This window comes from Peromyscus californicus, unplaced genomic scaffold, assembly GCF_007827085.1.
Source record: "Peromyscus californicus insignis strain IS unplaced genomic scaffold, ASM782708v3 Scaffold_16__1_contigs__length_79575227, whole genome shotgun sequence".
NCBI lineage: Eukaryota > Metazoa > Chordata > Mammalia > Rodentia > Cricetidae > Peromyscus > Peromyscus californicus.
The window spans coordinates 5,877,259-5,903,196 of record NW_026294458.1 but is presented as its reverse complement, the minus strand read 5'-3'; the positions used below and the strand labels follow the sequence as shown (position 1 = coordinate 5,903,196).

The window sequence follows — 25,938 nt, the reverse complement described above, 5'->3', positions numbered from 1 at the left end:
ATTTGGTGACAGCACATTCCTCACATGGATGTTACTCTGGCCAGTATACCAAAGGACTCAGTAAGCTGCTAGCTTTGTGTGGGGCCTGGAACAGGAGAAGGTTCTTCAATGGGTCCAGGCTACTGTGCAGGCTGCTCTACTGCATGGACCATATGATCCGATGACCAGATGGTACCTGAGGTGTCAGTGACTGACAAGGATGCTGTTTAGAGCCTTTGGGAGGTCCCTGAAGGTGAATCACAGAGGAGCCCCTTGGTATTTTGGAGTAAGGCTCTACCATCACCTGTAGGTAACTGTTTCCCTTGGAGAGACAGTCGTTGGCCTGCTATTAGGCCTTAGTGGAAAATGAACATTTGACAATGGACTACCACATTACTATGCTTCATTATGAGCAGGGTATTATCGGACCCACCGAGGTATGAAGTAGGACATGCACAGCAGCAATCCATTAGCCAATGGAAGGGGAATATACATGATTGGGCCTGAGTGGGTCCTAAGAGCACAACCGAGTTACATGAAGAAGTTACCCAATTGCCTCTGGTTTCTATTCTTGTTACAATGCCGTCTGCTCCCAAGCATGCACCTAGAGCCTCATGGGCTGTGCCTTATGATTGCTTGACATAGGAAGAGAAGATGGTGTACTGATGGTTCTGCACATTATGCAAACACCACTCAGAAGTGGACAGCTGCAGCATTACCACCTCTTTCTCCAACAACCCCAACAGACTCTGGTGAAGGGAAATCTTTACTGTGGACAGGACTTCAGGCAGTACACATGGTTGTACATTTTGCTTTGAAGGAGAAATGGCCAGAAGTTTAATTTTCTATTCATGAGCTATGTCCAATGGGCTGGCTGACTGGTCAGGGACTTGGAAAGAGCATAATTGGAAAATGTTAAGAAAAATATTTGGGGAAGAAGTATGTGGACAGATCTTTCCAAATGAAAAAAAGACGATACTTACGTCTCATGTAAATGCTAACCAAAACATGACATCAGTAGAGGAGGAGTTCAATAATTAAGTGATAGGATGACCTGTCCTGTCAGCTTTCCCCCAGCCATCCCTGTCACTGCCTAATGGGTCCATGAACAAAGTGGACAAAGCAGCAGCAATGGAGGCTATACGCGGTGGTTTGAATGAGAATGGCCCCCATAGGTTCATATGTGTGAATACTTGGTCCCTAGTTGGTGGAACTGTTTGGGAAGGATTAGGAGGTGTGGCCTTCTTGGAGGAGGTGTCTCTCCTCCAATTAAATGTTTTCTTTTATAAGAGTTGTTAGCTTTGTCATGGTGTCTCTTCCCAGCAATAGAACTCACTACACATGGGCTGAACATCATGGCTTTCCGCCTAGCAAGGCTGACCTGCCTACAGCTGCAGGTGAGTACCAGATCTGCCAGCAAGAGAGACCAACACTGAGCACCCCCAAATATGGCACCATTCCCTGGGTGACCAGCCAGGGACCTGGTAGCAGTTTGACTACATTGGACCTCTTCCTTTGAGGAAAGGACAATACTTTGTCATTAACAGAACAGAAACCTATCCTGGCTGTAGATTTGCCTTTCCTGCACATAATGCTCTGGCAAAACCACTATCCATGAACGACATGATGCCTATCTACCACCACAGTACTCCACACAGCACCACTTCTGATGGAGGAACTCACCCCACAGCTGGGAGTAGGGCAGTGGGCCCAGGTCATGGAATCGACCGGTGTCACCATGTCCCCTACCATCCTAAAGCAGCTGGCCTGACAGAACGGTCAAACGGCCTTCTGAATACACGGCACCAATTAGGTGGCAAGAAGCTGAAGAAGACCTGGATAAGGTTCTCTAGAAGCAGGTTTAAGCTTTGAATCAGCATCCAACATATGGTACGATTTTCCTGCAACCAGGATTCACAGGACCAGGAAGCAAGGGGTTGAAAAGGGAGTGGTTCCACCTATCATGCCTAGTGACCCACTAAGCAAATTTCTAATTCCGTTTCCGAGACCTTTACTTCAGGTGGCCTGGAAATTTTGGTTCCAGATGGATGGGGGTTCCTGCCTGGAGACACAACAAACACTCTACTGGACTGGATGCTCAGACTCCCCCTGCCCCCAGTCACTGTGTACTTCTGGCAAGCTTAAGCCAGCAGGCCACCAAAGGATTAACAGTGTTAGGAAGAGTGACTGGTCCAGATTACCAGAAGGAAACTGGATTGCCTCTTCACAATGGAGGCAAAGAGGATTATGTCCAGAGTGCAGAAGATCCTTTAGGGTATCTCTTGTTACCATGTCCCATGTTTAAAATCAATGGGAAACACAGCCCAATCCAGGCAGGATGAGAAAGGGCACAGACTCATCAGAAATGAAGGTATGGGTTACGCCTCCAGGAAAAGTCAAGACCTGCTGAGGTGCTGTCTGGGGGTGGAGGAAGTAGAGAACGGGTAGTAGAGTAAGGCCACATGACCAGTTGCTAAAACTTAGACTATAATTGACATGAGTGTTTCTATCTTATTAAGAATGTATTAGTGCATGTATACATCTACATTAAAGGATACTTGTGTTTTATTTCTTCATCATGTAATGTAACATTGACTGAGACAGTATCAGCAGTTATCACACTATGTTATGAGATACTAAGAGACCAAGCATTCCTCAAAGGATATTTCCACCTATTTTAAAATCTATAGTTGGAGGTTGTCCATGGGATAGTTACAGCATGGTATCAAAATTACGACCTAGTTATTGGTTTTTCTGTGGCAAGTAAGCATGACATGAGGAGGTGTGCCCATGTTGGGCTGACACGGGTGGACTTGCAGGGGGTAATCTTGGTTGTCAGCTCGACCACACTGGAATCAACAAGAACCCAAGCAGCTGGAAGGGATTCTTGACTGGATCATTTGATGTGGAGAGACTCAATCTATATCTAGATCACTTGAGGGCTGGAGACCCACCCTAGATCTGGCCTCCACCTTCTGGTGGTAGCCCATGTAAAAGGATAGGGAATAAGGAAACTTTTACATTTTGCCTGCTTGCCCTCACTATTAGCAAGTTCACTTATCCTGCTGCTGAGGCATTACTTTGCTGGTATTAAAACCCACTTCAGGATTCCAATGTACACGAAGACCATTGAGACATCCAGCCTGGTGGAATGAAGAACTCCTAGATTCTTGACATTTCCACTGGGAGACAGCCATTGTTGAACTAGTCAGAAGGAACACAGCCTGTAAGCCATTCTAACAAATCTCTTTTATATTCATACATACATACACATATATATATTATGAATATATATACATACATATTCACTCTATCAGTTCTGTTCCTCTAGAGAACCCTAACTAATACAACAAGCAAGAAGGCCCTTTTTCGAAGTTCCCTGGGGAGGGTGTCATAAAAATTTACAGCTAGAGCCCACCTCAAGGTGAAGGTGGCCAACTTATCTATATGATTCATCCAAGATGTTAACTAGACCAGCTCCTTCTGTGAAGTGAGGGCCAGAGAGGAAGGAGAATTCCAGGTTAAATATCAACTGATGTGAACAGCATCCAAATAATGATTATGAATCTTCCTCCAACATGAAGAGGCTACATGATGAGCCATGGCTTTGATGTGTTTTCTATCACAGCTGGATATGAATGGATTCCGCAGTTTTATCATGGTTCCTTTTGATACCAGCAGTAGACTTCTGTTTTGAGTTAAGGATGCTGAAGCTGTGAAGCTGTCTCATTAATCCATGCATGGAGTGTCTGACCAATAAGCTTGTCCTGGTGAACACCACCGCATGTAGTGTGCGTATGCAGGCATACCTGTCTACAAACTGACAAGCAATCTGCTATGCACAAAAATGTTAGGAAATCTACCTCTCCTAGCTGCTCGCAGCAACTCTGTCAGCTAAGTGTTAAAGTATAAAGAAAGGGTAGGCAGAGGGGCTCACCGGCGCTACCAGCCTCCATGTCAGACAGGCTGCCAGGATTTGATCCACAAAAGCCAAAACCCACTTGGTTTAAGCTTATCCACTGCCCAGTCCCCCCACAAAAATGCAGCATCTTGCAAGTGTTAAGTAGCACTTTGAAAATGACCTTTCCTACTCCCATGAGCCCCAGCCTCATCACAGGTCCTCAAACCTGACTGATTATGAGAAACCACCTATCAGGCTTTTTCCTTTTTACTAAGACCCATACCTGGGCCTAAGGAGCAGAGTGTCTAATAAAGCAGAACACAGTCCTGTGCTCTAGGAGGACCACGGCTCACTATGATGGTTGGTACCACATAAGACAAGGAAATTATCCCCAATATAGAGGTCTCACTGTCTTCAGCACAGATGACTGTTTCAGAAGACTTCACCTGTCAGGAGGTAGTAACAACCACATGCCTATCCTCATCTGCGTTGAAGTAAGCTGGTTAAATCTTCTTTAAAGGCATTCAGGTACCTGGTTTTCTCTAATTATTGGGTTGCACACACTCAGAGAACCTAGGCTCACCCATTCCCCCTCGCTCAGTGCTGAGGGTACCTGCCAGGCCTCTCTACATTTTTCACTGGCTGTCTCATGATGTACTTGTGTGTCTAGATGACTGAGCCTCTCTCTGGGCATAAATCCCCAAAGGAGGAACAATTGCAGAGTTCAGGCTGAGGATCAAGGGGGAGTGGGCTTCTGAATCCAATCCTAGCAGCTCACTTAAACACTCTGCTGCAGCAGGCGGGGCTTAGCCATCTCTCCTCTGTGCTGCTTCCATCCCTAGCACACCCACAGCACCCAACAGCTACTTCCTGAATAAGAAAAGGCACAGGGACCAAAGGATGCCAGGTGCCACATCTCTTAGCCACTCATTGGGTATCTATTGCACCCTTCCAGACATGAGGCTGATAAAGGTGGCTAAATTAAGGGGCACAGCACAGACCACCATCTCTCTATTTCCACTGCTACTGACTCTTCCGCAGTTGAGTTTCTTTTTCCTGGGATGTCTCCTAAGCAGAGCCTGAGAAAGAAGTAGAAAATACCAAGGAAATAAAACTCTTACCTGGCCTAAGATGGCTGAAATGAGAGAAGTTTTTCCACTTCCCACACTGCCACAGATTCCAACCAGTTTGCCCTGGACAAAGCACAGAGAGGGACATCAAGAGACTACCAGCCACTTGTCCCACAACCGCCAACCAGCCCGTCGATCCCAGGACAGCGAAGCCTTTGGGAAGATTAACGGCCATACACATCATGGTACACCATTCACCTTCAGAAAGTCTTAGCCTTTCACCAACCTTAAGTAATCGAAGTTTTTTTTTTTTTAATTGTTGTTTTCCCAAGGCAGGACTCTTTAAAATTATTTTATTGTAATTATTCTCCATAATTTATGATCAGTAAGAACTACATGTATTATATCCCATTAAAATATAATTTTGATTCATTGTTTTGTTTGTTTTGCTTTGTTTTTTCAAGGCAGGGTTTCTCTGTAGCTCCGGCTGTCCTAGAACTTAATCTGTAGACCAGGCTGTCCTCAAACTCAAAGCTTCACCTGCCTCTGCCTCCTAAGTGCTGGGACTAAAGGTGTGTGCCACCACATCTGACTCAAAATACAGTATTTTTATACATCAAGCTTTTCTGAAAAATATATTTTAAAAACATGAGGAACATGTATGCTATCAATTCCCTGGAAAAGTAGAGAAGAAAGCCTGTGAGTTTCTAGGTAGTTTCCTCAGACAACCGGTGTCAAGACCCAAGGGATGCCACAGTCTGTAGACGCCCAAGGTCTGCATGTCTAGATACCCCTTGTGTGCCTGTATGCATGAGGCTTGCACACACCCTCCTAGCACCTTCGAATCATCTCCAGATTACATATGATACACATAGTACAATGGAAACAATTGCTATATATTGTTTAAGAAATAATGATGAGAAAAAAAAGTTGCATGTGCTCAGTATATATTACTGTTTCCCAAATATTTCTAACTGTGGATGGTTTGAATGTATAGATTTGCAATCAACAGATAGAGAGCCAACTGTATAGGAAGGTAAGATGATAAGTTCCCAATCAGTAATGTTGTAAATTTTCAGACAATTGATTTTTAAATGTTTTGCCTTCATGTATGTCTATATACCACTTGTGTGCCTGGTGTCTGCAGACACCAGGAGAGGATGTCAGATCCCCTGGAACTGGAATTACATACAGTCAGTTGTGGGCCACCTGTGGTTGCAGGGCATTGAACCTAGGTCCTCTGAAAGAGCAGCTGGTACTCTTGACCACTGAGCCCATCTCTATAGACCTTGCCATTCTGTTCTGTAGACCAGGCTGGCTTCAAACTCACAGAAATCTGCCTGCCTCTGCCTCTGGAGTGTGGGATTAAAGCACGCACCACCACCGCCCAGTAATAGTTGACTTTTAATGAGAGCTCCTTGTTTGGCAGTCCTGTGTGATGGTGATCAAGTCCCCAAGAGAAGGAGAGAGGGGAGGGCAGTATATGACCAAAATGTTAACTCTACCCACACTGTTAATGTGTGTCCCAGTGTTCCAAAGCAACACTGTCTCTGTGTCCCTCGCTGGGCTCTAAGCACTGGAGGAAGGTTAGTGACTCACTGACTCGAGAATTACATTACAAAACGGAAGAGTAAATTTCAGATGAGTGCGAGAAGTCATTACCTAAAGGAGCTGACTGGTGATCCAGTGCAACTGCCCCAGCAATCAGTAAGTTATCAAATAAGAAGCTTGTTGCTGAGTGAAACAGACACCGACAATGACCTGTAGGTGACAAACTGCACTGACAGTTTCAGGTGACCACCAAGGACTGTCTTGCTTATGCCTGCTAAGAGCAGGAAGTGTTCTGCCGTCTCCTTAGTCCACCTCTGGCCCTGCCCGAGGCGCCTCCAGTCTCGGCCGATGATGCTATCCACTGCATCAGAGCCTCCTTCCAGCGGTGCAGACGAGCTAGAGACTTTCTCACCTTTCTCCCGCACCAGAGGAGCAGCCCCTTAGGGCTCTCCCCGTTCCCTCCCTTGTCTCTTTGCACACTCTTCTGAACCCAGCAGGGCATGTGTAAGTCACAGCTACTGTTGCAAATCCTCCACCCCCTTCCCGTCATGCTCTGAGGGAGAAGTCAGAGTGTCATGGGAGGCTCCAGCCCCACCGCTCTCCATCTTCACGCCTGCTATGATCTTCCAGACTCCTCCTGCTCCAGCAACCAGCACACTCCAGATGGGGGGCCTCCATGCTTCCGCTATGCCCACTCCCATCACCTTTTTAGACAGGGTACATCACCATGTGTCAGGCTGGTCTCAACGCATAGTGATTCTACCTCAGCGTCCCAAGCTGGGACTACTGGCATGTACTGCCATGCCCAGCTAAAGCATCCTTCAGAGTCTCTCCTTAGGAAAGCTGTTGGAAATGCAAGCACAGCAGTCCCTGTGCCTGCTCCTCTACCGTCCTTTGCACAGTCCCTGTGCCTGCTCCTCTACCGTCCTTTGCACAGTCCCTGTGCCTGCTCCTCTACCGTCCTGTGCACAGTCCCTGTGCCTGCTCCTCTACCGTCCTGTGCACAGTCCCTGTGCCTGCTCCTCTACCGTCCTGTGCACAGTCCCTGTGCCTGCTCCTCTACCGTCCTGTGCACAGTCCCTGTGCCTGCTCCTCTACCGTCCTTTGCACAGTCCCTGTGCCTGCTCCTCTACCGTCCTTTGCACAGTCCCTGTGCCTGCTCCTCTACCGTCCTGTGCACAGTCCCTGTGCCTGCTCCTCTACCGTCCTTTGCACAGTCCCTGTGCCTGCTCCTCTACCGTCCTTTGCACAGTCCCTTATCACAGCCTCCTCACTTGCTGCCTTGATCTGTCCACTAGAAGGTAAACTCCAGAGAGGGAGCTGGGACTGCGCAGCTTTTCCTGCTGCATTCTCCATCCCTCAACCGTACTTGGTGTAAGGTCGGCACTAAAAAGAAAAAGGCTATTGAATGAACGTACGAACGTCCAACTGGGGCCCCCAGATGATACAGTCCTCTAAACAGGGGGCTAGTTTGCAGTCACAGTCTGATTAATCTTCATTAAGCCCTCAACCGGAAATCAATGTTCTAGTCATACCCCGAGAGTCCAGGTCTGTACTTGCTGAGCTTTATTATATACTTCATCCTTCACTTATATTAAAAAAAAAATCACAATAGAGTTGTCAAGAGCAACATTGAGGGGGCTGGAGATGTGGCTCAGTGGTTAAGAGCATCTGCAGCTTTTCCAGAGGACCTGAGTTCAGTCCTCAGCACCCACACCAGGTGGCTCACAACCACTGTAACTCTAGCTCCAGGGAAACTGGCACTGTCTTCTGGCCTCCACTGGCTCCTGTGCTCACGTATAAACACCTACAAACAGACATGCAAAATTTAAAAAAAAAAAAAAAAAAGGCCGCACTGAGAACACCCTTATACGCCAAATTCTCTGTGATGCACAACCTGGTGGTCACAGGAAGCCACGGTCACAGCAGTGGCTGTTATGGGAACAGCTCACATACAGCAGCCAGCACAGAGCAGGGTCTTGGAAAATCCACCTGAGCAGACAGCTCCTCGTTAGCAAAACGAGCATCTCATGAGACCATCAGCCATTCTGTTGCTCATTATCTGCTCTTGATGCAAAACCATTCACAGTCAGAGTACTCTGCTTAGCGGGAGGAGCCTGCAGAGGGGGGCAAAGCAGGAGATGGGGGGGGCACACAGGCAGGGAGGGTCCTGCAGAGTGGGGGTGAGTACGGACGGGTAGCTCACCTCTTCGATCTCCAAGTCAATGCTGTACAGTGTCCTCTGCAGGCGCGGGCTCCCTGAGTGGATTTGCTTGCCTTCTTCCTCTTCTGGACTGGGCCGCTCGTCACTGTCTAGAAGGAGGTGTCCTTTCTGCTCGGCCAGCACCGCCTGGTGCTCAGTGTTCTGCAGCTGCCTCGACTTCTCTTTCTTGCCCCTGGTAGCCCTCTTGTCTTTTTTCATTTTGGGGGTCAGCTCGGGCGAGTTCTGTATACTGGAGTGGGAGGAGTCCCATGCCAAGGTGGCATTTCTCATCTCTATCTTGATGTGAGGACTGGCCGGTTTGTTCTTTATCATGTGAACCTCTTCCATTAGAAACAAACTCTGATAGGAGTTGTGAGAGAGGTGCAAAGATGAGACACTGGATCAAGACCAGGGAGACAAGCTTATGGCGTACACTCACGCAGCAAAACACATCAGGCTATACAGTGGAAGGAAGCTGAAGAGCAAAAGGTAGCTCATTAGTGTAGCCTCACCTCAGGACTGACAAGGGGTCTCAGGGCCTCGTCCACTGACCCAACCCTCTAAGCTAAGTCACACACTGAGGTAACCCCTGCTTTTTTTTGCTAGCCTAATGTAGACCAAAGGACATTTAATAACTGATGGGGATATGGAGTCCCTCATACTATCCCTCGTAGGTTCCTGAATAATGGCTAGGAAACCCAAGGGGTACGGTGACCCTTTAAACACCATTGTCCTTCCAGACAACTTCTGTGGAGCGCATGCCTGCATCCGGCCCTCACCCATGGCCTGGGACTGAGAGAGACTGAACTTAGACTGGCATCAGCTTAACTTCTAGGCTTAGACGAGAAGACCTAGGCTAAGGGCCTGCGCAGAGGAGAAGGCACCTCCCTGAGAACCGCTCTGTGGGAGGAGGAGAAGACTCTTCTTGCTGCTCCTACTAAGTTATTTCAAAGGGAAGGAAACGGAACATTAACAAGGAAGCCTGTCTGAAGTTAGGTCTGAAATTCTGACTTTAGTTATACTTGGACCCCTCGTAAACCAGGGATTGCTACAGAATGCCATCACAGAGGGATTTTCAAAATGGTTTTTAAGAATTAATTTAAAACATTAGAAGATCTTTAGAGAGAAGATGGCCTGCAGGACGAGGACTCTGCTTAGTCACTAAATACCCCAACTTAAAGACTGCAAGCACTGTTAAATGGAATATGTAATTTTCCCCTTTCTCCTGATCCCAGTATCTGCTTTTAAGGAGAAGGGTGAAGCAAGGGTCCCACTGAACTGAACGAGGACAGCATTAGACAGGCTAACACGGATAGGGGTCGGGGAGCCCATGAGGCCTCAACCCTACACAACGAACTACAGGCAACTAAGAATTCTGAGAGCTGAGTAAAGTCCTCCCCAGGGAAAGAGCATCCCAACTGGTTATCCAATACCAAATGGTCAGCTCTGAAAACACACATAAGTAACATTATACAGGCTCAGCAGGTTGTATTTATGTATGTAGCAACATATATATATATATATGCATACACATACATACAGATATACATATATGTATATGACAACAATTAATGAAAAGAACAAGCCATAAATTTGAAAGTGAGCAACAAAAGATATATGTGAGGGTTTGGAAGAAGGGAAGGGATGGGGGAAATTATGTAATTATAATCTAAAAACAAAATAATTAAAAATAAATAAATCTTAAAAAAAGGAAGGGTCTCATGTAGCCCAAGCTGGCCTCAAGCTCCCTAAGCACCTGAGAATGACCCGGAGCCTGACCCTCCTGCCACCACCTTTGAGAGCTGGGATCACAGTCTCTTCCTGTAAACCTCCATGGGTCCTAACCATCCCAACTGCCAACTTTCCACATTTCCCAGAGAACCTTCACTGTGGCCAGAGCATAGGAGACACCCCGTCTGTGAACAGCTGTGGAATTCGCCTATCCAAAGCCCTCCTAGAAACTGGGCTGAGAATAACATCAACTATTCTGACACCTTCACAGAGCAAAACTACATGTGGATAGAATGTCCACCATTTCCTTCCCTGAAGAGCCAGGGATAAAGACAGGCCTCTATAAACGATTAAGAGAGATGCTGGTGCCTGTTAGTGTACACAGCCTTCCCTGCCCTTCCATCCCACTTCCCACAGCCCTGACGTGCTAAGTCAGACAAGGGCCTCAACACCTGAAAGCGGACCAGCTGACATGTACACAGCAGTCTCAGAGCACAGAAACTACCCACCTCACTCTCCAGGAGGGTGCTGACCACTGACGCCACTTCCTAGCCCCTCAGTGAGGGGCACACTAGTCAGGGAGGCTGAGGCAGGAGTACTGTGAGTGAGCGGCCAGCCTGTCTCCAAACAAAGCTCTCTACAAACCGAGGAGGAAAAGCCACTCACTTTGCTCATCAGAAGACTCAAGTCATAAGGTGTCGTGGTGGGGTGGTGGGAGTGCTCACAGAGCTGCCACCTACTGGACAACACACCCTCACAGAGCTGCCGGCTACTGGACAACACACTGTTACACACACACAAAATCCCTTTTCCAGTATAAATATGCCTACGCCACCTGATAAGACATGCTCTCACTTAAGAGGAAAAACTTCAAAAACAAAAGGGTCACGAAACTACTTTTTGTCCTTATTTTTTTTATCCAGAACTCAACAAAATCCATCCCCTACCAAGGATACAGAAACAAACGGTCAGAATATTCGCTGTCTTCCCTGACTGGACATTGTGGCCTCCGTGGATCAAAGCCTGACTGTCAAGAGATCAACCTTACATGACTCTGGCTCTTGTTTGGAGCAGCCAGGGGAGGAGGAATACAGAGAAAAGGAGACACTTGGGAGGAACAGTTTTCTTGACCGAACGCAAGTCACCTGATGAACTGTAAAAGGAAGCAGCTGAAATGAATTCCACAGACTACTCTCCATCCTTTATAGGGATGCCCACTGTTTTCCCTGAGCCTCTTACAGGACACTCAGCTCTTCAAGTCCTGGAGCTTCCACGCTCTGGGATTCATCTCCCTAGCCAAGGAAGATCATCAGGAGTGAGGTCCTGTCAGTGAATTCCAGCCACACAGTGCTTCTACTTTTTTTTTTTTTTTTTTTTTTTGGTTTTTTTTTTTTTGAGACAGGGTTTCTCTGTGTAGCTTTGCGCCTTTCCTGGAACTCGCTTTGGAGACCAGGCTGGCCTCGAACTCACAGAGATCCGCCTGGCTCTGCCTCCCGAGTGCTGGGATTAAAGGCGTGCGCCACCACCGCCCGGCTGCTTCTACTTTTTTAGGAATTAAGTGTTAACCACTTTCAAATCGATACCTACTTCCTTCAGCCCTCCCTCTTAGGTTACGAGGTTGCTTTATTCTCTGGTGTCACACGGTTGCATTATTCTCTAGTGTTACACAGTTGCATTATTCTCTGGTGTTACACAGTTGCATTATTCTCTGGTGTTACACAGTTGCATTATTTGGAAGTTACAAAGAACACAAAAAGGTCTCATCAACTAACCACGCAAGGAAAAGAGCTGATACTTACTTAACTGTACTTCTCAACATGATCTAGTTTTATGACTATCTCCATGTCACTGCATTCCCTGCCTCATGTAGTGGCAATCACTGGGTAGGAAAAAGAAATATCAAAAGGACTCAGCATAGCAACCAATCAAAGTGGCAGCAGGAAGGAGGAAGGGGTTGGGGGAACCCGACAGCCACCTGGCTGTGCTGGTTGACGTTTAAGCCACTTAAAGGCTGAGTAAATGACGATATATATCCATGTTGGACCTGGCAGAAGGGTTCCCTCTGGAAAGGGAGCACAGCCCAGAACTAGGCCAATCAGGAGAGAGAGAAACGTACATTAATTTTAAAGGGTATTACTCTCATCCCTTAATTCAGTTGTCTCTACCAGCTCCTAAGGCAAACCAGGGTCAAGTGCAGCTGGCCTATGTGGACTCCTGGAATACAGGACGCAGTGAACTGTGCTGAGGATAGCTCCTGATATGGGAGAGGGACAGGAACCACTTACCTTAAATCTGTCAACAGCAACTGACGCTTCAGAGAGGGACTTCACAGAGAATGGTGTTACTTTTAAGGCAAAAGTCATGGAATTGAAGACAGTCACCACTGTGAAGGCCTTAAAATACAAAAAGAGGTGAGAGCGAGCCTCGTGAGGCTGGACACTAGACAAGGTGGTACCAGTCTCCTTCTGGGAGGCAGGAAGGCTGGAAGTGTCAAACGTTAGTGCAATCGGTTACACTAAGGTAATTTGTTTTCTGTGTGGATGCATTCATGTGTGGAGTGTGTGGAGGTCAAAGGACAACTCACAGGAGTCGGCTCTCTCCTTCCCCCAAGTGGTTCCAGTGACTGGACTCAGATCATTAGGCTTGGTGGCAAGTGCCTGTACCCACTGAGCCATCTACTCAGCCTCAACTGCATATTTTAAAGTTCTATTTTTTGATTATGTGTATCTGTGCATGAGTATGTGCACATGAACAGGGTGTCTTCAGAGCCCAGAGGTGTCAGAGCTCCTGGAACTGGAGTTACAGAGGGTTGTAAACAGTCCATTGTGGGCGCTGGGAACTGAACTCCAGTCCTCTGCAAGAGCCCTCTGTGCATGCTCTTAACCTCTAAGCCATTTCTCCAGCCCACATTTTATTTTAAGGGTAGGGTTTCTGTTCTGTTTTCAATGAGACTTCCATCTAAAATTCTTAATAAACATGAAATACAGGTTTTTCTGTAGTTCCAAAATTGAACCCAAACCCAGGCTAACTGAAAGTAAGCCAAATTATTTCTGTATAAGAGGTAGCTCCTTATTCTTCCACTTCTCAACTTAAATACACGAATGAAGAAAAACGTGTAATTCTTGGTAGCAGTCCCAACTGAAGTAGCAAGAGAGCAGAAGACCCGTCCACATGTCTCCTCACCTGTGCCGCTGTCAGGTGGAAGCCCAGGCTCATGTGGACAGAGAATGTCACCACGCTGGCAATCACCACCACAATGGGGGCCACTCCAACAGTGATGCTCTGAAAGTACCCTGCTTTTTCCAATATCCGACGCTCCTCCTCTCGGATTCCTATGGAAAAGAAATCCACCTTCAAAGCCAGCCAAAACACACTTGGGGGTACTGTTATTCCACCAGCAAACAAGAGTCAGGTTTCAACTACAACTGTTTTTAAAGACAGCGTCTTGCTATGTAGCCTAGGCTGTCCTGAAATGAGGACTTTCTTCCCCAGCCTCCCAAGGGCCATGATGCTAGGATACACGCAGCTTTTTAAGTGACCCTCTAATACCTATGATGCAAAAATAATGATTCTTCTTTTGTCAGCTCTGTAGGTTCACCTAGGGCCACATGTGTGAGGCGAGCACCGCACAGCCCCAACCCTGGACTATCCATTCCGTCATTACAGCTGAGGTGTGAATGGACTGAGTCACAGAAGGGTCTAAAGGAAAGCAGCTCCATTAGCGCACTGGTCCACTGCCCTCTGGTCATCTCAGCCTACTGGGTCTCCATGAAACAAACACTTGACTTGCATCTACAACCGGCAGTTTTCTTGGCTTACTATTTGCTCTGGGATGCTTAACAACCTTACAAAATCAGAGTCCAGAAAAGCTCCTGGAAGTTTAATCAGTGAAACCAAAGCAGCTGCCTTGGTGTCAACAGGCTATTTTTTATTCTACTTAAAATGTTATTAACTGGAGCTGGGTGGCGGTAACGCACACCTTTGTTGTTGTTGTTGTTGTTATTGTTGTTTTTCGAGACAGGGTTTCTCTGTGTAGCTTTGCGCCTTTCCTGGAACTCGCTTTGGAGACCAAGCTGTCCTTGAACTCACAGAGATCCGCCTGCCTCTGCCTCCCGAGTGCTGGGATTAAAAGCGTGCGCCACCACTGCCTGGGTTAACTCACACCTTTTTTTTTTTTTGGTTTTTCGAGACAGGGTTTCTCTGTGTAGCTTTGCGCCTCTTCCTGGAACTCACTTGGTAGTCCAGGCTGGCCTCGAACTCACAGAGATCCGCCTGCCTCTGCCTCCCGAGTGCTGGGATTAAAGGTGTGCGCCACCACCGCCCGGCTTTAACTCACACCTTTAATCCTAGCACTTGGGAGGCAGAGCCAGGCAGATCTCTGTGAGTTCGAGGCCAGCCTGGTCTACAGAGCGAGATCCAGGACAGGCACCAAAACTACACAGAGAAACCCTGTCTCAAACAAACAAACAACAACAACAAAAAGCTATTAACTGGTTACAGCACTTATAGCCAGTTACTATGTCATTAAGACCATTAATAGCCCCCTTTTTTTTTTTACTGAAATTAAAGTATATATATTCTTTTTTTTTTTTTTTAAGTCTGAGATGACTTTAAGCTTCTTCTTCTTAAATACCACTCTAAGGCCCAGCCTTCCCACTCGTGTTCAGACGTGTTCGAATGCTGGTGTCATGCTAGTGATCTCAACAGGCTTGTACTACACACATCCTTCACATGCCATGCCTGTCCTGGACTTAAACATGTGAGTGGAGCTGGCACCGAGAACCTTGTAACTGTACCAATCATTTTAAAAGCTAACAAAACAAGCCCCTAGTAAGTAACAGAGGTAGGCACAGAGTCCAGGCATCTTAAAGCCCGGGTCACCCCTCGGGGTCACACACCTCTGGCACCTATGCACCACAGAACAGAGGAGTCTGAAGAACAGGGCTCTGGGCAATCGTCGTGACACTGGTTCTGCAACAGCTTCTTAGTCAGGCCAACCATCAAGTACTGCGTAAGAGAGGATTATTACAGCTAGATTGGTACCTAGTATCCTAGCTGGCCACGACAGCTTGGGCAGAGGTCAGTTTCCCAGGCTCAAATCCCTAAGATCTCTTTAAACATAGAAGATTCTATATAAAGATACTAGACATCAGAAGTCTAGTTTCTAATGTGCTCAGGGAGCAAAGTACATGAATGAGCAGACCCACAGAATCCAAAATCCCTCTACTATATGCACAGGGAGATCTTTGCACTCACTTTGAACACTCTGAGAAAATGCTTTGACCCAGGCATACATTTTAATAAATTTAATGTAGGTGAGAACTTCATTCATCTTCTGGACACGGTCGTCTGTGGCAGCTACACACTTTCTCCTGAAATACGCCGTAAGCCGTGACACAAACATCTGGAAGGAAAAGCAGTTCCTGTCAAACCGGCGTTGGCACCTGCCCCGCCTGAAACAGAGGTTGGCTCTGCCTCACCACAGCCTAAGCTGACGGGCAGATAATCCTGCTCCTGGGAAAGACCAGATTTCACACAGTTGTGCTGTTTTTTAATTAAAGGGACTTACAAAATATTTAATTCTCATCTCCTTGTAGGACGATGAAGGCAATTAACAATCGGATCTCACAGATACTGAGTGACACGGTGGTGGAATCAGGACAGTCACGTCAGCATCAGCTGGATCAGAGTAAATTAATTTGATCGCTCCTGTGTTACCTAGAGCCAGTGTGGTGATATACTGTGTACCCTAATAAACTTGCCTGAGGATCAGAGGACAGAGCCAGCCACTAGATTAGACATAATGGTACACATCTTTAATCCTAACACTTGAAATCTCATGCCTTTGCTTGGGAAACACACACGCCTTTAATCCCAGGAAGTAATATGGCAGGGCAGAGAAAGGTATATAAGGCGTGAGGAAATAGGAACTCACTCTCTTCAGGCTGAGGATGTCGTAGAGGTAAGAACTAGTCTCTGGCTGCTCTGCTTCTCTGATCTTTCAGCTTTCACTCTGATATCTGGCTCTGGGCTTTTTATTAAAAGACCATCTAAGATTTGAAGAACAGGCCAGGTTCCCTTGGAACCTTCCTCTTCACCTAAACTCTCTCTGCTTGCACACAACGCCTGCCTTTTGTGTAAATGACACCTATTTCCTCTTCAGCCAAAATCCTGCCTAGAGGAACTGAGCGCTATCGAGCACGGGACTTTTCCCACGCGGTGCCTTCTTTGAGAAAAGTCCCGGAGGATGTGCTTTCTGTAACTCAGTACAAGTACTTTGTCCCCTGTGAAAAAGCGACCAAGTCACAGCTGAGAGAGGCTCACTCACCATCGCCGGGTAAAAGAGGATAAAAACAGCCGATCCCAGGAAGGCTGTTGGTCCTAGAATGATTACATTATAAATCATGCCCAAGATGGCAACAACAGGTCCTCCGGCCAGCAAGCTGCCCACAGCGGCTGCCTCAAACATCCTCTGCCCGTCATTGGAGCAGATATTGATGAGCTGCAAGAGATGACCAACAGTGAGGGGCCCTGTAGGACACAGGTCACTGTGTCCAGGAGAAAGGTCAAGGACAGAGCGGGGACCAAGGAAAAGATCTCCAGCTGAGAGCTTGCTCTGGGCACAAGGCACAGGTTCTGAACTCACCTCACCCAGAGACTTTTCTTTAATGTTCTTTAACTTCAGGATCTTCTTGAATGCCATGGTCAGGATAGCCCCCCGCAATCGGACACCAGTTCGATAGTTCAACGCCCAAGTCAGCGCCAGTGACCAGGAGCGTACAACTTCTGTCAGAAAGAGGCCTAGGACTAACAGCAAGCTGTACTGTAGGTTAGACTCTGTTGCCTGGGTGTACTCCAAGAGTTGTTTCACCATGAAGGCCTACAGGGAGAAACATACACCACTGTCAACGTCCCCCACAGTGACCTCACACCAAGCCACAGTGCTATGTTAGGTTAGAAAGAGCAGGCTGCGGCACGGCGGCGGCACAGTGGTCAGCGCGGGAGCCAAGGAAGAACTGTGCGGTTGGACCGAATGACACCGGCAACCTGCCCACAGGTGCAGGACAGAGGGCCGTTTGCTTTTCTCCTGAAGGCGCCATCGTGACCATTACTCTTTCTAATGTAACATAAACCTGTTCATGAGCTGAAATTAATTCTAGACACATGGTCATCCAAAGGTATATATTGACCTTACTCCAGAGTCTTCACACATGGCTACATTTCTTTAAAGGAAATCAAGACCTTTCTGTTTCCTTACACACGTGCTTATTTGATAAGAAGGAACAGTGTACCTACAGTTGTACGGGGAAGAGTGAGAAGTGCAAAACATCCCTGAAAACAAACACGGGCAGTTTAATAGGGCAGAAGAGAGCAAATAAAGCCAACTCCAGGACCCTCCCTCCAGCCCTCCCCACACCCACACCCTCTCAAAAACAAAAACATGTTACCTCAGGTAGCATATGTCTAACACCACCTGCAGGGAGGGAAGACAGCCAGCCCCCAAGAACCACGAGTGCCACCTCCAGCTCTGAGGTCCTGTAACGCCGGAGCACACACTCACACAGGCACATTCAGCGACAGCATTAAATACCAGAAGTGGGAAGCAACGCACTTTTATTGAAAATGAAATATATATATATGAAGATACCATCTTTAAAGAGCATCTCACAAACACTGTACAGTAGTGGGGCATGAGGAACAGAGTGGGAACATACAGAGTCATACAGGGATAGCCGTCACACGGGCCGGCTGGCCTCCAACTTGTAACTATACACGGTAGAAATACACAACAGAGCCACATGTGCATCCAGAGTCTGAAGGAGTACATCAGGCTGGCAGCGTTCATCAGGTGGGAATCCTGAAGCTGCAATCAAGCAGATTCTCTAGCAATAAAGACCTTGCTGCTAAAGAAAGAAGATTAAGAAAACAAAAAAAAAAAACCACAACTAAAAATTCCCTAGCGAGGTACCCTGCATAAAACTGCAGGTGCTGTTGGCATGCTAAGCTGTGAGGCAACACACCGCTCCAGGCGGAGCACAAAATTCTAGGTCGGCTGGGGCAGAGGTGTTGGCATCCTTCCGAGTCTTTCCAAGTCCTGCTAGCTAAAACTGATGTTGGCAAAAATCAAACCAAACTATAACAAAAGAAAGCCAAACCAATGCCCACCCTAAAGGAAAAAAAAAAAAAGAAATTAAACCCATGCACCCCTCTACCCTGGTTCCTACAGCAAGGAGTCCTGGCTGGGCTGTAAGCTACTAAATGACACAGGACAGAAGCCAGACGTAGCATCCTGAAGTACCTAAAACTGAATTCCAGAGCCCACATTCTGGGGGAGTTCATCCTTTCAGTTCTCCTGAAAGTAACTTAATACCAAATTGTCTACTAGGTTCTAGGAGAGCCCCACAGTTAGGTTCATGTCAAGCCCCAGTAAATAAACAAACTGATCAAAAAGGGGGTTTCAGATTCTGAGAACTGCTGTAATCCACCTCTACCTCCCTCAGAACTCTGAGGTTCAATGTTTGGCCCTCACTGCACAGATTTAATAGCAGGAAGATTGGCTTCTTTTCCAGTATGCATCCAAAATGTGGAACTGGGTCACAAGGCCAAAGGCCCTCCTCCTCCTCTGGTGAAGCAACTCAGCAGGATGCCTGCTGTGAAGGACTTTCCCCCACACAGCGGCAGTGTGGAGCGTCTCCAAGGAAGGCCAGCAGGTGTTGTCTGGAAGGACTCCTTCCTTCCTACACCTTTAGGTGCCCCTTTTCAGCACTGGATAAGCAGTCAGCCCCTCCCAGAAGGGAGAGGAAGGGGAGGTGGAAAGACATAGGCATATTTACACTATGCAAAACTTTCAAGGGGAAGAGAGAAGGGCAAAGAAACATCCAACACAGGCTTTAAAAAGCAATGGCATTTCAAATGAGCTTGTATGGGAGAAAGAAGAGCAGCCTCTAATGAGAAATCCAAACAAACTCAGTGTTTTTAAAACAGTCGAAAGTTTATCATTTAAGTCTAAGTTTACTGGAAGGAAACTGGAAATTGTCAGCATAGCTGTCTTGCTCTGGAAAGCATTCCCAGTGAATAAACATTACCTTACCTGAGCTCTTGGCGAGAGATTCTGCCCAGCTTGACTCTCTCATTCTGACCGCAGAATACAGCCATCCTGAAAATTCTAAAGAACAGCTTCTGTCACTGGTCCCACTACAGAGACATGCCCCCCAAGGCCAGACCCTGACAGCATCGAGCGAGCTGCGGCTGGAGAGGCTGGAGGGTGGGAACTTACCTCTCCCACAAGGCCTGGAGCAGAGCTAGCACTGAGAGATGGACTGCACAGGGCGGCCTTCTCTCGGAGGTCTATGGCAGGTGCTAACTCGTTGGACACAAACCCTAGGTCAGGCCTGGCCTTTTAGAACTATCTTAGTCTAAGAAGGTCCCTGAAGGATCTCTGTAAATGTAGCGACTTGGTTCTTCATTTCTAGTAAAGCCTGTACCCTTAGAAAGTCTGGTAGTGTGCTAACATTATCACCATCCTGAGGTACCCTACTCAGGGCTATTTTGAGGTCAGCATCAACTGATCAGGTTTAAAAACACACACACACAAACACAACTTGATTGTGTTTCACTTGTTCTGTATATGACTACCAAGGCTCGATGAGACCTAAGACGATGTTCCATGTTTAGAGCCTATAATTTAGGGTAAGATTTTGGTAAGAAGGGAACAAGCCAATCTGAAAATCATGCTCAATCAGAAAATGTGCAAAAATCTAGCATGGGCTATTCCTCGAAAGGACCCATGTCCACTTACAGGAGGTTTGCTCACCACTGCTGCTAATTCCATTTTTCAAAACCAGTCTGGTCCTCCAATTTCCAGTCAAAAAAAAAAACTTATCAAAATTAGGGTTCCAAAAATGAAGTCTATATTGTTTATACCTTTTCATCATGTTCACAAAAAGAGACAATGGACAAGCCCACAGCTTTCTCAGGCCCATTGACCTTCAAAGGCTCCTCCCCAAAGGGCCGAGTGAGGTGTCCATGTGTTCCTATTATGAAAGGCATTCAGCTTTCCATGGCCTTCTAGAAAGTTCTCTAGGTCAGCACCCCAATGTGCTGCATCAGAAGTGAGAGATGAAGACGTTAACAGACGCTCGAGGGAGTGACCATGCATTCTGTAATCACTTTTTTTGGAGTAAAAATTTAATCCCTGAAATCTATGGCATTTGTTCAAGAAAAGGGAAATTAAGAAAGCCCATTATGATTTTTATTGAGAAATGCTGCATACTCTTCTACCTAGATGAGAGAACTCTGTGACGGGTCAGAGCAGCCACCAGCCCTGTAGGGAGACAATGACAGAAGCTCTTCTTGGGGGGCGCTAGTTCTATGAAACATTTGCCATTCTGACTAAGAACATGACATTTCAGTTATATGGTCTCTTTGGTTTAAAACTTACATAAAGTGTTAGTTGGTCAATTAAGAAAACTAATACCAAAATTTTTATTTTTTAAAGGATCATACATTAAAAAAGAACAACAACAACAACAACAAAAGAACAAAATACCTCAAAAGTGTAAATTTGTTTTACCTAGTCACCATGCCTCTTAGACACATACTTACCCCACCATGCACCTCCAGCTTACCCACACCCGGAAAACGCACAGTCTAAACAGTACTACTGCTCCGATGCCTCAAGGCAAATATGCAGAGAATGAATTCAGTCAGAATCTCAAGTGTCAGGCAGCACAGCAGATCCGAGAACGGTGCCCTGAAAACTCCTGTCCAAAGCCCCCTTCGCCACTACACTGCCTCCACATCGGCCAGGGAAACCACAGCTGCCACCCGGTGCTTGCCATAGTTAATGCTCTACACAAAACTAGAACCGACTTTGGAAAACCCCGATAGGTTCCTAGCTTCTTCAGGATCATTCATTAGTCATTAAACACAGGCATCTGGTATGTCACCAACACAGACTTGCTAGCCCAGGCCACAGAACACTCAGATCACTCACTCACCCACAGCACTGACAAGACATCTCTGTCCTATCCGAGACTGTTGCTTCATGTCAGCTCAGAACCAACAAGCAGGTCCTGTGCAGGACCAGACCAGCTCACATTCACCCAGCCCCAGGAAAACAAGCCGATGGTCTCTTCTCCTGCAGCACTGTGTCCTCATCCTCCTAGCTGACAGCCCACCATTCACTCCCAAATCCACTGACCCTCTTCAGTAGCCCTAGAAGTGTCTCTAAGGCTGCTAACTAGCCCAAAGACAATCATAACCTCTGCAACAGAGCAGGGTTAGCTGGCCATGGCCGGGCCCCTGGAGATGTTCAGAAAGGATAGTTAGAACTTACTGGTCCACTGAAGCCAGCCAACTGCGTGATCATCAGGCACATGATGGACAGGATGAGCCTGGTGCGACAAAAGATCCACACAACCCTGCGCAGGGAGGCGGCTTCCGGCCCAACTTCATTCAGCTCTTCTTGCCACAGTCTCTCTAGTCTTAACAAGGGCACAGGTCCTGTGTTACACGTCTCCCCAGGGGAAAGAACATACCCTAGACCCCCTCCTGCCATCACAGGCTCAGTCGTTGCATACACAAATCTCTTCTTTACAGTTATGCATATAGCCTCCATCTTGTAGAGGAAAACCTCCCTCCTGGTCTGTGTATATTCACTCCCAACAGGGAGTCTCTGAAGTAGAGAAACAAGGAGAGCAGGAGCCTTTCCCGCCACTCCGCAAAGGTCTCTCCCTGAATAAAGTGCATGGATAAAAACTTCCTTTTTCAAGGGATCCCAACCCTTTCTGAAGGATCCTGTGATAAAATGCAATGCTACAAATGAGGTTGTAATCAGACTACCACCAAAAATGTACTCTGTCATAAGGCAGCAACAAAATCTCCCTGCAGGCTCAGGAGAAGCGGGACGGAGAGAGAGAGAAAGCCCTTGGTTAAAACACAATTAGAGGGAAACAGAGATATGGCAAAGGGAAAGGAGTCCACAGGCTACCCACCCTTGGCCTTAAAGTGTGGCCTTAAAGAGTGCCTTAAAGGGCATGGCGCTTGACTCCACATGCTGGCCCACCCACCTAGCTCAGGCCTAGCATCCAGCAGACAGGGTGGACCAGAGACGCCTACCTTCTGCAGTTCACATCAGAAGACTCATACTTGGATAAAGACCACACATCCTCCATTAACAGCTCCCCCTTCTTGTGAACCACACGGGCCAGAGGAGAGAGCCAGGAAAAAGTCATATAGGAGAAAAGTCCAGCATTGTCCACTGGGTGCTGGTGCCTAAGGAGAGAAAAATCCGACCACAAGGGGTCAGCACATACTGAGAGGCTGAGCATGTGTGAACGACATTCTTTGGTAAACAGCTCCTGACAAATATTAGGTCTCCCTAGCTGTCCTCACTTTAGCCCCAGATTTCAAAACCACTTTTAGTGCTCTGTGGATGGATCATTTGTCACCAAAGCCTTACTTGGAAGTGGTCCGGAAGGGCTTCAGGGCACTCAAGCCATGGTGGTATTTTCCCTTGGCATATTCCTCGTCCAGAATTCGGAGGTGAGAATGCACAGAGACGTCCAGAGAAAGGCCCTCAACACGGGCTGCTGTTTCCAGGGCATCCTGGCATTCCAACTGTTGGTGGGCAAAACAGTTAATGAAAATTAGTATATACAGAAGGATGCAAATCCAGCCGACCACAGTTCAGAATACACCAGTAGTCAATCACTCCATCAGCACTGGAAACACCCAGGACATGGGTTAGACACTAACTCTGCAAGCTAAGAACTCATTAAAGTGCATCCGATCACACACACACACACACACACACACACACACACACACACAGTTTTTGAGTATTCTTAGGTCCGTAGACCTGAGCAGAAAGTATAGAGTGCAGGTGTCTCCCATCCCCCCCATCCCCCCACCCCCTCCATCCCCTCCTGTATCAGCATCTTCCATTAGATGGTGCAATTGTTCCAAAGACGAGCAGACACTGGCACATTAACTGAAATCCACGTTACATTTGGTTCATTCTTTTATACATTCAAGACTTTCTATTTTTATCATTCATATCTTTTATCATGGGCTAGGGATGTAGTTCATGGTAGAATGCTTCCCTAGAATACATGAGACCCTGGGTTTGATCCCTAGTATGGGGTGGGCATGGGGGGCTAGAACACAAAAGGCGCCAAATAATTCCCTAACACCACACATAAAATAAATGATTTTTAAAAATCCAATCTTTGATCTGTTTACCAACATACACTGAGAGTCAATCCTTTTATCAATAACTGCAAATTGTATTGCAAATTTTCTACTCCAAAATTTCAAAGTCAGTCCCAATTAAGCCTAAGAGCCAGGACATCCTGTTTCCCTCTCTCATCAGCAACAGGAGAGCACGGCATAGGTGTGCAGCTGGTTGCCCAGCCAAGAAATTCCAATATTCTCAGTCCTAAATATATAGTCACTGTGATGGCTAATGCACACGGGAGGATGTGATTGTCAACCTGACTATATTTGAAATGAACCCAATTATCTGGGCACATCATGAAGGATTTTCTTGATTGGATCATTTAAGATGGGCAGACCCACCCTAAATCGGGGCCACACCTTCTGGTGGCAGCCCAAATAAAAGGACTGCTATTTGCCTGCTTGCTCTCACTCTCACTGTTAAGTTCAGCATCCTGTTGCTGAGGCCTTCCTTCTCCGATATCAGAATCTACTTCTTCAGCATCCTAAGGTAGACTGAGAATCAGCTAAGTCTTCCAGTCTGGTGGCCTGAACTACTGAATCCTTGGTCTTTCCATTGAGAGACAGACATTGTTGGACCAGGGAGACCACAGGCTATAAGCCACTCTCAATAAATCCCCTTTAACACACATACTTTCTCTTTCTCTCTCTCTCTTTCTCTCTCAGTTCTGCTCCTTTATAGAAACTCAACTGACACAGCCACACGTACCAACTACACAGCTTCTATGTGCTAGCTAATTACACTAACAAAAGCTTGCTTCATTCAAGGTGGGACTGTGACAGGGAAGGAGAATGGACCAAAAGGCTGATGTTGTGGGATATTTTGATTGCACTGACACTCCCGAGGCTGCCCAATAACGTTATACCTTGAATCAGGGGGCGGAGCCAGTGATTAGCTGACCAGAGAAAATGCACAGGAAGGAAAGGGTGGGGACTAGAGTTTGAGCTCTCTTGGTTCTGGTATCTTCTGGCCAAAAAGCAAGGTCAGCTGGTTGCTACTCAGCCTCTCTGAGCTAGCAGGTTTTCACCCCAGCCTTTGACATCTGAGTCTTATTGACAAATAGAATGACAGTGACTTAATTTAAACCTACATATCGCGGCTGTGGCAGAGCTGGGGCCGTGGAACGGGGAGCCTCGCCAGGCCATGGCCTGAGTGGCCAACAGGGCACTGACTGAGGGGCCGTGGGGCAGCAGACAATACTTGGAATATCAGTAGATTCACGCACAGCCAATAAACCGACAAACATCAGCTGACATATCTGTTCTCATTCCTCCACTGGGCAGAGTTTACGCTTTCCTTGTAGAAGCTTGTTTTCTTTTTCTTTCTGAGCGGTGAAACTTACACTGTCATGAGTATCTCCAGCAATTATGTTAAGACAGCGACAAATAACAGATCCCCAATCAGGACAAAGTGGTATAGAACCTAGCACACCATGCCTCGTACAAAGCAGTCTCTAACTGTGTGCCGCCTCTTTTCAGAAAAACACAGAGGCAGCTCAAACATTAGAACCGAAAATGTTTTGTGCATAGGAGTAACTTGGAAGCCTGAGCTGATCAAATCTAATAGCTTTAATTCACAAATTATCTACTTCAGATAGTTAAATGTCCAGCATCAGGAAGCCTCACAGTTCCGGGAAGGTAGACTAGATTTCAAGAAAATAATAGCACACAAGGGCAAAAGAGTCAACACTTCAATCCTACATGAAATCTTCATGAACAATTTAGTGGTTAGAGTCTAAAAACGTGGAACAATGGAAAGAGGAGTGCTGGAGGCAGGTGTGATAAAGGTTCTTTCAAGCTGCATATAACCACAGGGAAGAAAAAAACACAAAAGGCTAATGGGTTCAGAAGGCAGAAAGCTACCCTAGGACCCCGGCATGCCTGGGACTCTGCACAGGAGGGATACAAAGTCACAGGCAGAGACACAGCAGGAGACAAAGGGCATTAGAACAGCACTTCTCAGGCATACTGAGTACCTGTCACATGGTCCATAAGACAAACCTTAACATTATTAAAGTCTGGCATCATACAGTGGGTGCAGTCTTTTTTTATTGAGTAATTAATTAATTAATTTTGCCAGCCCAATCACAGTTCTCTTCCCTCTCTCCTCTCCTCCCAGCCCCTCCCCCCACATCCACTCCTCCTCCTTTCTCTTCAGGAAAGGGCAGGCCTCCCATGGACATCAGCCGGCCACGGCATATCGACTTGCAGTAAGACCAGGCACCTCCTTTCCTATCCATCTTTATCACATTGTAATTTAGAGT

At 46.8% G+C, this 25,938-nt stretch overlaps 1 protein-coding gene across 11 annotated transcripts in view; it reads right to left on the bottom strand.

The window, feature by feature from the left end:
* The window catches only part of Abcc5 (ATP binding cassette subfamily C member 5), a 96,048-nt gene that overhangs the window by 46,662 nt on the left and 23,448 nt on the right, over positions 1-25,938 (bottom strand). For 2 of the 11 annotated variants that reach the window (XM_052740176.1, XM_052740177.1), the window contains exons 3-12: positions 22,899-23,056; positions 22,556-22,711; positions 21,774-21,921; positions 17,082-17,315; positions 16,764-16,937; positions 15,692-15,839; positions 13,619-13,767; positions 12,721-12,828; positions 8,708-9,064; positions 5,002-5,073 (exon numbers count right to left, since the gene is read on the bottom strand). In XM_052740176.1, coding sequence (XP_052596136.1) covers positions 5,002-5,073; positions 8,708-9,064; positions 12,721-12,828; positions 13,619-13,767; positions 15,692-15,839; positions 16,764-16,937; positions 17,082-17,315; positions 21,774-21,921; positions 22,556-22,711; positions 22,899-23,056 — 1,704 coding nt within the window. The other 9 variants (XM_052740183.1, XM_052740184.1, XM_052740187.1 and 6 more) reach the window with 9 other exon arrangements.